The sequence below is a fragment of the Antechinus flavipes genome, chromosome 2 (assembly GCF_016432865.1).
Source record: "Antechinus flavipes isolate AdamAnt ecotype Samford, QLD, Australia chromosome 2, AdamAnt_v2, whole genome shotgun sequence".
NCBI classification, from domain to species: domain Eukaryota; kingdom Metazoa; phylum Chordata; class Mammalia; order Dasyuromorphia; family Dasyuridae; genus Antechinus; species Antechinus flavipes.
In genome coordinates this window covers 437210456-437223528 of record NC_067399.1, presented here as the reverse complement: position 1 = coordinate 437223528, position 13073 = coordinate 437210456, and the positions used below count along the sequence as shown (strand labels likewise).

At 49.8% G+C, this 13073-nt stretch overlaps 1 protein-coding gene across 2 annotated transcripts in view; it reads right to left on the bottom strand.

Annotated features, from left to right (window-relative positions):
- Positions 1–11141, bottom strand: part of MGAT4B (alpha-1,3-mannosyl-glycoprotein 4-beta-N-acetylglucosaminyltransferase B) — a 53697-nt gene extending 42556 nt beyond the window's left edge. The window contains exon 1 of one of the 2 annotated variants that reach the window (XM_051979106.1): positions 10671–11141. In XM_051979106.1, coding sequence (XP_051835066.1) covers positions 10671–10767 — 97 coding nt within the window. In that variant the 5' untranslated portion in view covers positions 10768–11141. The remainder of the gene's footprint in view (positions 1–10670) is intronic. The other variant, XM_051979105.1, reaches the window with a different exon arrangement.
- Between the last annotated feature and the right edge of the window lie 1932 nt (positions 11142–13073).

Genomic DNA, 13073 nt, shown 5'->3' with positions numbered 1-13073 from the left:
GAGTCTCCAAAAGGCTTGTTGTGATTCTACTACTGGGTATCACTCCATCTCTCTATTCACTTTCATCTCCAATATTCTGGGAGAAGGCGCCTACAACCAAAAGACATCCCAGATTAGAAATAATCAAGTGGTTAATGATAGTGGAGTAAGAAATGTACACTGGGTTTAGAGCCAGGGGTCAGGCTTTGACTGATGGTTTTTCTATTTACTCCCTGTTAGATTCAGAACTAGCACTTAATGTCTTTGAGAATTCAATTTCTTCATCTGTAAAATGAGGGTGTTGGCCTCCATGTTGTTACTACTGTTGTTGTTCAGCCATTTTTCAGTCCTGTCAAACTCTTCATGAACCCATTTGGGATTTTCTTGGCAAAAATATTCAAGTGGTTTTCCATTTCCTTTTGCAGCTTATTTTACAGTAAGTGTCTGAGGCCACATTTGAACTCAGGTCTTTCAGACTTCAGGTCCAACACTATCCACTGTGTCGTCTAGCTGCTTCAATCTCCATGGCCTAGTTCTAAATTTATAATCCTATATTGGCTTTTAGATTTAATGCAGATTACTTAAACTTTGCTGTGCCTTAGTTTTTTATGGAATAGAGAGATAAGGTGAAGAACTTACAGGAATGCATGAATTATTTTTCTGTATATTATTTTCATTATTTCTGTGTTTCCCCTATGACCTGTATAATATGTACAGGCTCATATTTATTTGAGCCTTGGCCAACTATAAACATATTTACTTAACCTGAGCTGATGACATTTATCAGTATTTGACATTTATCGATATTTAGTCTATTAGCTTGACCACTATCTGCTTGATTAAACCTGAAGGCCTGATTTTCTATTTCTTAGAAATAAGGAGATTTCCCTGAAACCTTCCATTCCAATCTCTCCAAATAGCAACAACCAATTAGAAGCCTCCCCTTCCCCTTCTCAATGCTCTCTTACTTGTGATGTAATCTCTTGTATGAAAGCTGTATCTTTACTACTTCTTTAGCCCTCCTATCATGAGTTTTCTCTTTCTTATCTAGTGATGGGATGGCTCATCCATCCCATCCTCCGGAGGTTTTCAATAAACAACTTTTCTGCCTTCTACTGAATGATCTCTTGAGTAGTTATTTTGGGTAAGGGTCTTCTACATCCCTCACAGTTTCCTTAATTGTAAAATGGCAATAGTAGGATTGCCATGAGGATCAAATGAGAATACATTTATAAAAAGCACTTGGCAGAGTAGCACATAATAGGCACCTTCCCTTCCCTTAGAGACATTATAAAATGGTTGATTGCATGCTATAGTAGGAAACACAGAGTTTTAATCCTACCCCTCTCAGACATTCTGGGCAAGTCACTTATCCCACCCTAGGCCTTCATTTCCTCATCAGTAAAATGGGGATAATAATATCTGTAGTACCTACTCCAAAAAGTTATATAGTAAGGCTTAAATGAGATATGGAAGTAAAAGCTCTTTGCAAACCTATGCAAACTATATCAGCAGATTTTATTATTATGACAAACAAACTATTTTCAAAAATAAATGCAAACTTATAAAAACAAAAAGAGAAAACATTCCAGATCACCAGTAATAAGAGAAATGAAAGCTAAGACAACTCTAAAGGTTTCACATCTTCTCTGGCTGAGTGGGAAGATAGAAATAGTTAATGTGGGGAAGACTAGCACATTCAAACTCCATTGATGGAGCTGCAAAGTGGTCCAAGTGTTCTGGAAAACAATTTGGAACCATGCTAGAAAAGTGAATAAATTATTCAAATCCATTGACCCACGGATATCACTCTTGGCATATATCCCAAGTAGGTCAAAGATAGAGGCACAGCTCCCATACTTAGCAAAGTATTCCTAGCAGCCCTGACTGGGTATCCATCTTCTCCAGCCCACTGACCCCTCCCACATCCCAACTCTCACTAAACTTCAGTGGTTCCCAGTCTACTGACTGAGTCTCTACAGTCTACAAATATCCTCAAAAAACACTCACTCGACCATCTATCCTGCTAGCTAGTGACAGGTCCTCCCTTGTGGCTCAGCTCCTTGGGACCACCATCTACAATGGGGGCCTCCACTTCCTTTCCTCGAGCTCTCTTCTGAACTCTCTGCAGTCTGCTTTCCCATTATTCAACTAAACTGCTCCCTCCAGTTACTCTCTATCAAACCTAATGGTCTTCCTCATCCTTTTTGAGCCTTTCTACTCCCCCAGTTCTCTTTGATTTTTGATTTCCTCCAGGTTTCTGTTCTCTCCAGGGCCTGCCCTCCCCATCAGATACCTCCTTCTCAAGTCTTCTTTGCCAGATTGTATCCAGGTCCTTCGGGTGTCCCACAGGACTGTCCTGGCCCTCTTTTCTTCTTCCTCCATGCTCTTTCACTTGGTGATCTCATCAGCTCCCTTGGTTTCAATTATCATCGTTACACAGACAGTTCTGAGCCCGCCTTGAGCAGGCCTAAACTGTTTGGACCTGGTCTTGCACTTCCCACTGCCTACTGGCTCTCCCAAACTAGACTGACACCTTCCACAGACACCTTAAATTCTCTGCTCCTCCTCCCTGTAGAGTTGTCCCTATATCCTCCTTGACCTTCACTCTCTCACCGCTTATAGCCAATCAGATGCCAAGTCCCGACATTCCCACCTTTCTGTCTGTCCCATACGCCCCCTCCCCACCTCACACCCGGACTATTACAGTAGCCCACTGCTCAGTCTTGCTGCCTCAGCTCCAAATCCATCCTTACTCAGCTGTCAAATCAATCTTACTAAAAAGCAAGTATGACCACGGCATGCACCCTCATTCAAAAAAGTCCAATGCTTCCTTATTACCTCTAAGACAAACATAAAATCCTGCATGGCTTCCCAAATCTCCCATGACCTGCCCCTTTCTATCTTTCCAATTTCCTTTCCACATACTCCACAGACTCCTTGCTGTGCTTTGCTCAGGACACTCCATCTCCAGACTCCCATAGATTTTTCTGGCCTGGAATTCTCTCCCTTCTCATCTCCTCCTCCTGGCTTCCCTGGATTCCTTCTGCAAGAAGCCTTTTCTAGTATCTTAATCTCAATGCCTTTTCCCTTAAGTAATCCCCCATTTATACTGCACATGGCTTGTTTGTACAGAAATATTTGCATGTTGCCTCTCCCAGAGGACTGTGAGCTCCTGAAGAGCAGGGACTGTTGTTCTGCTTAATTGTATTTTGTTGCAGGGGAAGGTTCTTGGGAATGGACAGCAATATTTTTAAAAAGGAAAATATATCATTAAAACCTTTTTAAAGCTACCCATTGTGAGTTCTAAATACTCACTTTCTCCTCACCCTTTTATAATCTGGCTTCTGTCCCCAGCACTTTACAGAAATTGCTCTCAACAAGGGTCACTATTGACTAATGGCCAAATCCAGTGGCTTTTTTTTTTTTTGAATCCTCACTCTCCTTAGCCTTTCTGCATTCTCTGATATCCACCCCCTCCTACAGGTGATCCTCTCCTCCTTCAGCTTCAGGTGTCATATTTCCCGGGTTCTCTTCCTAGCTTCTAAACTGTTCTTTCTGCTTCATCTTCTCAAGCCTCTTAACCAACTTTAGGTCTCCAATATGGTCCTGGCTTCTAACAACCTCTTACTCATTCCTACAACCAGCTCCTCTATGGAGGTATCTCCGAAACTTAGTCCTGATCTCTCTTCTGTGCTTCACCCAGATCTAAGTCCCACTTCACAACCTACACTGGCACCTGAACCTGGACCAGCAAGGCAGAGCTCATCCAAACTTGTTCTTCCTCTTGATTTCATTACCAGTCTAACTAGCCTAGAGCAACTGCAGCTTAGTCTCAGGAAGCTGACATAGGGAGGGCTCACTTTCTCCCTGCAGTGAGCATTATGCTCACCTTAGCTCTTCAACCAATCCATATCACTCATAAAGCACCCCAAGCCACTGCATTCCAAGGTGTTATCGTCACTGGCTTCTAGGACAATGCTTTTCCTCTGGCCATCTGTCTACCATAGCCCCATTACATTAACTTTATAGCAGTGGGGTCTGTAAGCTTGATTTTTATTTTTAATATTTAACCATTTCAATGTAAAGTTGCTTCATTGAAAGGTCTGGTAGAAGCCTTCATTATCACCCAAATGGATTATTTCAATAACCTCTAAAAAAGAAGCCTTTTTATACCTACTCTTTCTCTATATATACTCCATTCTTCATAGTACCATCACACCAATCTTCTATATGCATGGATTTGTTTGAGCTGCTTGTGGGAACTAAATATCATTCCTTCATTCAAAAATCTTCAATAGCTTCCTATTAGCCACCAACTAAAATTCCAATTTCTTTGACTAGCATTCTAGGGCCTTCACAGTCTGATTTATCTTTTCAACCTTATTTAATAAGTATTATGCCCTTCAGCAAAACTGGACAAGTCTCAGTCCCAGAGATACACAAAATCTTCATTTCCCCTTGGCTAACATATAAACTCTGCCTTTATACACTGCAAGAACTTAATAAATGTTGGTTGAATTGAAATAATTTCATCCTTGCTTTCATGTCTTTATCACTGAACAGAACTGAAGGACAGGGTCTTTGCCCTATCTTGAGGAACCCAGATTTTTTTCACTCCTCTCACTGTCCCTTTTAGTTCCCTCCTGCTAAAGAGTAGTCAAATAGCAGAGGGTACTTGGGGCTATGCCCTGGTGGTACATCCTCAAAACTAAGGATGGGCCCCTGTATGAAGGAAATTATTCCAAATGGTCTCCTCCTTGGATTAGACTGGGCAGGAAGAGAAGTCAGCTTTCTATAAACTACTTAAACCAAAACAAAATTAAACCTCCCCCTCCCAAAAAAAAAAAAAAAACTGAAAACAAAATAAAAAGCTTTTCCTTGGGACATGAGGAATCACGTGGAAAAGCCACCTATAGCTTGGAGATCCCAACCCTGGCAGTTCCACAGTAGAGACATTCTTCTGTCTAAGCAAGTAGTCTGGGAAACTTTCAGTCTGGTTTCTAACCAGATGCTTTCCTTCCTCAAACCCACCAGCAAATGGCAGAGAATAAGGCACCTCCCACCCCACCCTGGCCCCCCCAATCTGTAAAGGCTCTGAGCTACCTCAGGGGACTAATTGAAGAATCTTCCAGACCTTAAAGTATCTCTGTCTTTTACTTGATGTTTTTCACACTAGGATTCAAAGACCTCTGTAGGCTTTAGGGGCTAGAAAGAAATTATCTGGTTTTGTCCCATCTTTGGAGAGGGCCTACCCAAATCAATCTATGGGGTGCCTAAGGGAAAAGAAGATAAACAAGCCTCAACTTTTGGGGGGAAATGGAATCTAAAAACTTCAGAATTCATTTCTTGCCAGACCATTATGTGGGAGCAACTGGCAAAAGGGGGGGAAATCATTAGCTTTTCTGGGCTTTGAATTCTCTTTTTGAATTTAAAGAGACTGAATTTATGCTTCCCTGGCTTAGACAGTAAAATGTCACTTCCTGCAGGAAGGAAGGGAGGGAGGGTGGAAAGGGGCCCTAGTCCAAGTCTGGGGGATACACACAGCCTGTGGTTTCCTCACCCACCCTAGAATCCACCCCAGGCTGGAGTTGTCCAAAGCAAGGACCGACCAGGCCTGGCTGAGAGAAGTCCCTGCCTGCAGCTAAGTGGGAGGGAGGCTGTGTATGTAAAAGCAACAAGTGAGGGGAGGGGACTCCGATCCAGCCTGGATGCCCTTTTACAGATGAGGAAGCTGAGGCCCAGACAGGGGTTATGGCTTACTTGCTCCCCTTAATGGTACTTCCTCATCTCCTCGGCCCCTAGATGCTGATGGTTTCCTGTGATACGGATGACCCACAGACTGTGGTAGAATAAAGCAAGCTCCAGAAGGGCCAGGACTTAAAAGCTTTAAGTTGGGCCCTGGAACGGGCTGAAAGCCCTATCATTCATTCAACAAGCATTTATTAGGCTCTTACTGTGTACTGGCCAGTGCCTGTGCTTGTCACCGGAGAGACTAAAACAAAAATGACACAGCCTCCTTCATTCAAGTGATTTACATTCTTTTAGCTTTGCTAAATTTGGAAACGTTCACGGGGTGGCTGAAGGGTGATGACAGCTAAAATCCCAGCTTCTCCAAGGTTTTCCCAAACTTCCTCAATGCTAATGCCTTTCTCCAGTGATGGCTGCCAGCTTATCCTGTATATAATGTTTGTTCACAGTTGTTTTGTCTCCCTCAGCAGACCACAAAATTGACTTCTGCTTTTCTTTGTATTCCTAGGGCTTAGCATAGTCCTCAGGAAACGGTGGGGCTTAATAAGTAATTTTAGGGCAGAAGGTAAAAGAGAATCCAAGTCACCTCCTAAAAGGAGCCCCAAAATTAAAACTCCCAGGAATCCCCATTCAGAGAATAAATACTTGCAGACCAAATTCCACTCCTCTGGTCATATTATTTTACTAGGAATCAACAGAGTCAGGACCCCTATGGAGAAGGAGGAATGCCCCCGCGGATGAAATCTGGAGTATTTGGCCTGTCCTCCCAGGGAAAGGCATTCTGGCAGTCCCGGGTACAGACTGGCAACGGACTCAACAACACTTGGGTTCAAGTCCTACTTAACCACTCTGGCTCTGCGCCCCGACTCCCGCGCTGGAAGAGCAGGCGGCGCAGAGCAGATGCTGTCCTGCCGGGGAGAGGGAGGTGCCTGGCCAAAGAAATCCCAGGTGCAGTCCCCTCTCCATTTCCTGTAACAAAGTAGGACGGGGATTTCGGGCAAAGGCCTCGTTCTCTGGAGTCATAAGTGCTCAGGAAGTATGTTTGTGAAGCCACACAGCCAGTCGATGACAGACCGGGGTAAAACCAGTGCTCCTGACTCCTAGATTCCAGAGTGCTCTTTCCCGAGCTGCCTCTGCTGCCGTTAGTGGCGGGAGTGAAAGGCCCTTCAGCTTCCTCTGTGGGGTGGTGGGCTGGCGTGGGAGATGCCCTCCTCCCCGAAGTCTTTCCCTCATCCCCCAATTCCACGGCCCCAGCCCCAACCAGGAGAGGGCTGAGGAAGCTTTCCTTGGCTCGCCTTTCCTGCCCCCCTCCCACCCTAGGCCCCAGCTGAAAACCAGAGCCAACCCCAAACCCCCCCCCTCCCTGGCAGGGGTCCCTTTCTCTTGGACACCCGGCTGGCCCACGCATGACACTGGCTCACTTGAGCTCATGCACAGCAGAGCCAGGAGTAGAAAGCTGCCCTCCACTGTCCCAGGAGCTGGGCTTGTCTTTTCCCCTGCTCTCCTGGGACAGTCCCTGAGAGGCAGAATGGGAGGGGGGAGTACTGGGGAAGGGGAAAGGGGGGAGGGATGTGGAAGATCTGATTAGGGATCAAGTGTTGTTTTACATAACACAGCAGAGCCTGTTGGGGTGAAGCCAGGCCAGGCTGAGCTCTGGGCGGGGTCAGAGAATAAAAGGGAAACTCTACATGGAAATTCATTCATTGGACAAAGTTACTGGGCTGGGAGCTGGTAAAATGCAACTTCTGCAGCGGTACCCAGCTCTCCCCTACCTGAGAGGAGGGTGGCTGCCCGGCCCGGGCCGAGGAGCAAGGAACGGGAGGGGGCCTCTCACAGAGAGCTCAGCCCCTCCCAAGTCAAGTCAATAAATAAAGCCAATTGAGTGGAAAATCCAGGAGTAAGAACACTATATTTAGAGTCTGAAGAGCTTTGGTTCACACCTTCTCTGGGCCAGGTAATATTGCAGCCATTGTGGGCAAGTCGCTTTCCCAAGCATAAAACCAGGGGGGCGAGGGGGGGGAGCTGGAATGGGAGGCGGCTTCCACTCCCATGGCCCGTGACCTGTGATTACATAAGGGACACTGTGCTAGGCACCAGAGACAAAGCTGTTCCCGAGAAGGGTGTGCACCCAAATAATGACACTCAGCTCAAAAAGGGTCAGACAAAGTGTTTGCAGGCACACGAGGAGAGAGAGTTCCTTCTGGGGGGGAAGAGCCGAGGGAGGGTTCTTGGAGGGGGTGGCCCCAGAGTTTAGCCCCTCACAAGGGCCTCTCTGAGGCTGGCACAGAGATGCAGAAAACAACTCCATCCCAGGCCTCTCCTCCAAGCTGTCTTCTGACCCGGTAGAAATCAGCACAGACCAAGCCAAGACCTGAGAGGGGAGAAAAACCTGGGGCCTCAGAAGGACCCAAGCAGCTTCCTCCTGGCTCAAGGGAAATGAGAAAATATGCCCTACAAGTTACTGCCAGGGAGATCTTATAGACTGAAAAGGAGGCGAGTTCACCACCAAAATCCAACAGCCACCCACTAAATGCCCCCCCCCAAAAAACCCTGGCTACAGCCCCGAGTCCAGGCAGTGCTCCAATTCCTGCCAGTATCTACAAAGAGGAAAGGGTAAGCATGTGGATCACTCAGTACACTGGGGGATGGGGAGGACGGAGGCGGTATTTCTGAACCAACACCTTATCCGAGGGTTTGGAAATACATTTCTATATCCGTCTGGGGAGAATCCGTGTCAATGGTGGGAGATTCAGGCTGGGCCTTCCCTCTGGCAAGGCTGCTCTGCCACTCATCTCTGACTTTATAACCTTAAGAGAGGGAGGGAGGAAGATGCTGTAAAGTTCAGCAACTTGCTTGTGGTCCCCACCCACAGCATGGGTCAGGGGCCCAGTGGGAGTCCAGGTGCTACCGACTTCAGGAGCCCTCTCTCCCCTCTGCCACAGTCTCTCTGATTCTAAATATCACCACACAAGGGTCCCAGGACCAGGTCACAGCATCTCAGGACCCTGAAGTTCATCCTCCTCCTTTTACAGAAAGGCAACAGAGACCCGGCGAAGCGAAATGACTTGCCTAGGATCACCCTAGTAAAATGGGATGTAAACCCAGAGCAGAGGCCACCCCACTCTAGTCAGGCCTAAGAGGCCCAAGGCCAGAGGAGATAGCCCAGAATCATCATAGCTGAGGGACAGCTAAGAAGAAAAGGGGCAGGTAAGCAGACCAGAGGGTCAGAGATGCTGTGGGATCCTCCCTAAGGGGGTCAATGAATGGACACGGTTAAGGGATAATCTTTGCCAAGTGAGGCCCTAGTAAATTGCCATGTCTTGATGGTCTGATAACTTAGAAGACATTTCTATAAACTTATCTCCAGGTTTCGGAATCAGGTTAGTGGATCAGGGACAGAAGAAACAAAAGTCCCTGCCCCCAGAAGAAACAACCTCAGGCTGACCAAAGGGAAAAGACTGTGTTTAGGAAAAGAGAAAGTGGGTCCTGGGATCCCTTTGAAGCTCCACCCAGGATGGATGGCCCAATGGCCCCTAGCAGGAACTGGCCAGATGGAAGAACTTAACCCTTGAATCATCGGCCATGTGGATCCCAAAGGGCCCCCTACATGCCCTCTGGCAGACATTTCCCACACCCCCTCAGGGGAGGGATGAGACAGAAAGACATAAACAAGGAGAAGGGGGTGGGGAAGAAGGGAATGGGGCTGGGTAGTCAGTCCCACAGACTCTTCTCCATCCAGCCCTAGCCTTGAGAAAGTGCGGAATAGGCAGAGGGAAGTTGACTGGGATGGAAGCATTGAGCTGGGGGAACCCTGGACTCAGGTCAAGTCCCAAGAATATCCTGGAATAACAAGGAATAAAGACAGAACTCGTAGATAGAATCCTTTCTATTATGTCAGGGCTGGTCCCAAAGATCCAGCTTTCCAGGCGCTGGCTCTCTACACCCCTAGGACCACAACTGGTCCCCAGGGGCCGGCCTCAAGGAAGGGCAGGGAGACAAAGAGGTGCCCTCCAAGTACCCTTGAAATAAGGGGAGGAAGCCCAGGGCGCAGTCTGAAAGAAGCCTGGCTAGCTCCGGGGATCACCTGGAAGACCAGGAGGGGGTTGGGGAGTTCTGGGGAAAGGGGGGCTGAAAATGTGGAGGGCGGGTGGCCCACCTTCCTGATCCTGGTCTTTGGGGTGAGGGGGGAGACAAGTAGAACAATCAAGCAAGAGGCATCCCACCTCTTCCCATCCAGGTGAGCAGAGGTTCCGGGGAGCCAAGGATGATTGGGAGAAGGCTAACCCGAGAAGGGTTGCCTACGGGCACTTACCGGCAGCTTGGATAGGGATGAGCTCTGCTCCGAGCCACCTCCCTCTTCTCTTCTCAGCCTCCCCCAGCCCCAGCCTCAAGCCTGGCCAGGGCCCGTACAGACCCTCAAGAAACAAGGGTTTGCCTTAAGGAGAGAGCTGGGGTAGAGGAAGAGGATCGGGGAGCCTCCCGGGGGCCGTGCCAAGCCGAGAGATGTAGAGGCTAAGCCCGGCCGGAGGGCGCGGGGCCGGGCTGGGCTTCCTGAGCCAACCAGGTAGCCCTCGATCTGGCAGCCCCTTTCGGGCAATACCTCTCCTACGGCCTTGTGGAGGGTGGGGATGGGCCAGCCCGAGGGCGCTCCAGGCCCCCTACCCGGGCAAATCTCCGAGTGCCCCGGGAAAAGAAACGACCCCTTCTACCTTCGCCCGGATGCAGTGGGGAAGGTGCGGAGCGGCAGAGAGGGTCCCCGGCGCAGGCTCGTCTCCCGCCCTCCGCCTGGGGTAGGGGCTCCGGGACCCCAGGGGCGCGCGCCGTGCGCGCAGCGGCGGGGTGCCCGCGGGCAGAGCCCGGGCAGCGGAGCCGGGCAACAAGGGCCGCCCCCGCGGGCGGACACGGCTGGGCGGCAGGTGGGTGCCTGCCTCGTCCCTTACCTTTCTGGCCGCTGAGCGCCGCGTACCAGGAGAGCGAAAGGAAGGCGCACAGGCAGCCGAGCAGCAGCGTCAGGAAGGTGCCATGGCGGAGCCTCATCTCCCCCGGCTCGGGCTCCTCGGCGGCGGCGGTGGCGGCGGTGGCGGCGGGGGTAGGCGAGGCCGCATGTCCCGGGCCCGGCGCGAAGGGGGAGGACGACGAGGAGGACTAGGCAGGAGACGGCTCTCTGGGCCGGGGGCCGGGGCCCGGGGCGCGCGCGGCGGCGGCGGAGGGCGGGTAGTGGTTGCAGCTGGCCCCGGGCCGGGCGCCGCCGCTGGGGCGGGGGCTGGAGGGGAGGGCGGGGGAGCACCGCTGGCTCGAGCCCGCGCGCGCGCCTCCCTCCGAGCCCGGGGAGGGAGAAAAGGAAGGGGGAGGGGGCAGGGAAGGGGGCGCGGGACCGGGGCCGCCTTGGGCCCTGCCGAGCCAACGCCAGTGCGGGAGCTCGGGACCTGGGGCCGGGGCCGCGGCCGGGGCGGTGGGCCCAGGGGCGGGCATGGCAGGCACTTAAAGGGACCGTGCTCCCCGCCCCGGAGGTGGGCTCTGTCATACCTCCGAACTGGGCAGAGGGAACAAGGAGCAAGCTCTGGAGAGCCTAAAACGTGTCTCTCTACCTGGGAGGCTGGCAGAGCCGCTCCCCTGCTCCTTATTACTGTATCTTCGGAAAAGTCCGGAGGTCCCGAACCTCAGACGAGGGGACGCTTGGGTGTAAGGAGCTACATTCCCAGGCCGAGTCAACACTTTGGATCGAGGCGATCACAAACTAATTATGGAGCCCCTACGCTCTGCTGGGCACTGAGGGGGAGACAAGCTTTACACCTTGTTTCCATGGTGCTCCCAGACTTCGGAGGTGGGCAGTGATCAAATATAAGCAAAGATAAATATAATGGAGAACTGAACACGACAAGTGCGTTAGAGATATACCAACAGTACTTTGGAGACTAAAATGGGAGGTATAGCGTTCAGCAAGAAGGCTTCGTGAAGGAAGTGAAGGCTAAGTGAACTGAGCCTTAAGGGCAGGGAAGACTTCCCTTAGGATCAGAGTCGTGAACTAGGTGGTCATCTACATCTAACTTGCTTTCTGTATCTTTCTTTTTTAAGCAGATGAGAAATTGAAACCTACTGAAGGGAAAGTACTTGTCCACTGTCTCTCAGGTCAGAAACATGAGAGTCAAAATTCCAACTTAAATCTCTAATTTCTGCCTTCTTCCATCAGCAATGCTGTCTCTGAGGGGGCCTTCCATGGACAGGGCATGACAGAGAGTCAGGGGAAAGAGCGCAAAGAGCAGAGGCGATGGGAAGCCGGTGAAGATTGCCCAGTGAGAAAAATTTAGAACCAAAATAACATCCCTAACCATAGCTGACATTTTAGAGCACACAAGCTACATTTGGGAAGAAGAAGAAGAATACATATCTCCAGCAAGGATAAGAGCAAGCATTATTATTTTCCTCATTTTATAGATAGGGAAACTGAGACTCAAAGGGATGACAACCCTTACCCATGGTCACACTAACTAGTAAATATCAGAGGCAGGATTTCAACCCAGTTTTCCTCATTCAGCTTCCAAGGTCCTTCCCAGGGAATCTTTGATGTCACTTAGTGACATTAGGAAGACTATACAGGCACGGGGTGACATAATGGATGGAATAGACAGGGAGATCTGCTAGGAAGCTTACAGTTGTAAGTGAGGGGCCATCAGAGGCAGAAGGAAGGTGGTAGCAGTGTGGATTTGCAAGGCAGAGCCAAAGTCAACGGTGCATGTATGGAATCCGCAGCATTTGTACTGGGTAAATGAATGAAAACTTGTAAAGGCATCAAGTTTTAAGCCCATGTGGTTGTGCCATCAGCAGAAATAGGGAATTTGGGAGGAAGGGCAGGTTTGGGCGGGGGGAGAAGATGATGAGTTCCACATGGGACCTGTTGGGTTGGAGATGCCCACAGGACATCCGCGTACTCTGCTAAGAGATGGAGAGCAAAGATGGGTGAATGCCCTCATACCAACCTTCCCCTCTCTCCCTTCCCCCGCTCCAGGACGGATATTCCAGGCATGGACCCTACTCCCCTGCTTTCCAAAGCTCAGTACTTGCCCCGAGTCACCCCTGCCCCACATGTGTTGTCTCCCCCTTGAGGACAGTAACTGTCTTCACTTTTCCACCTGTCTCCCTGGGGTTAGCACATAGCGAGCATGTTACATCTCATCGATGTTCTTTCACTCCTTTACCCATCCCCTTACGCCAGAATAAATAGGGTTGACATAAGAGAAAGGGTATGAGCTTAAGAATCAGTCCTTGACCAGAACCTTAGGCGCCCGGGCGCTCACGGGGCTGCAAAGGGTGCCAAGTCACAGCCAGGAAATGACTCTGCATTT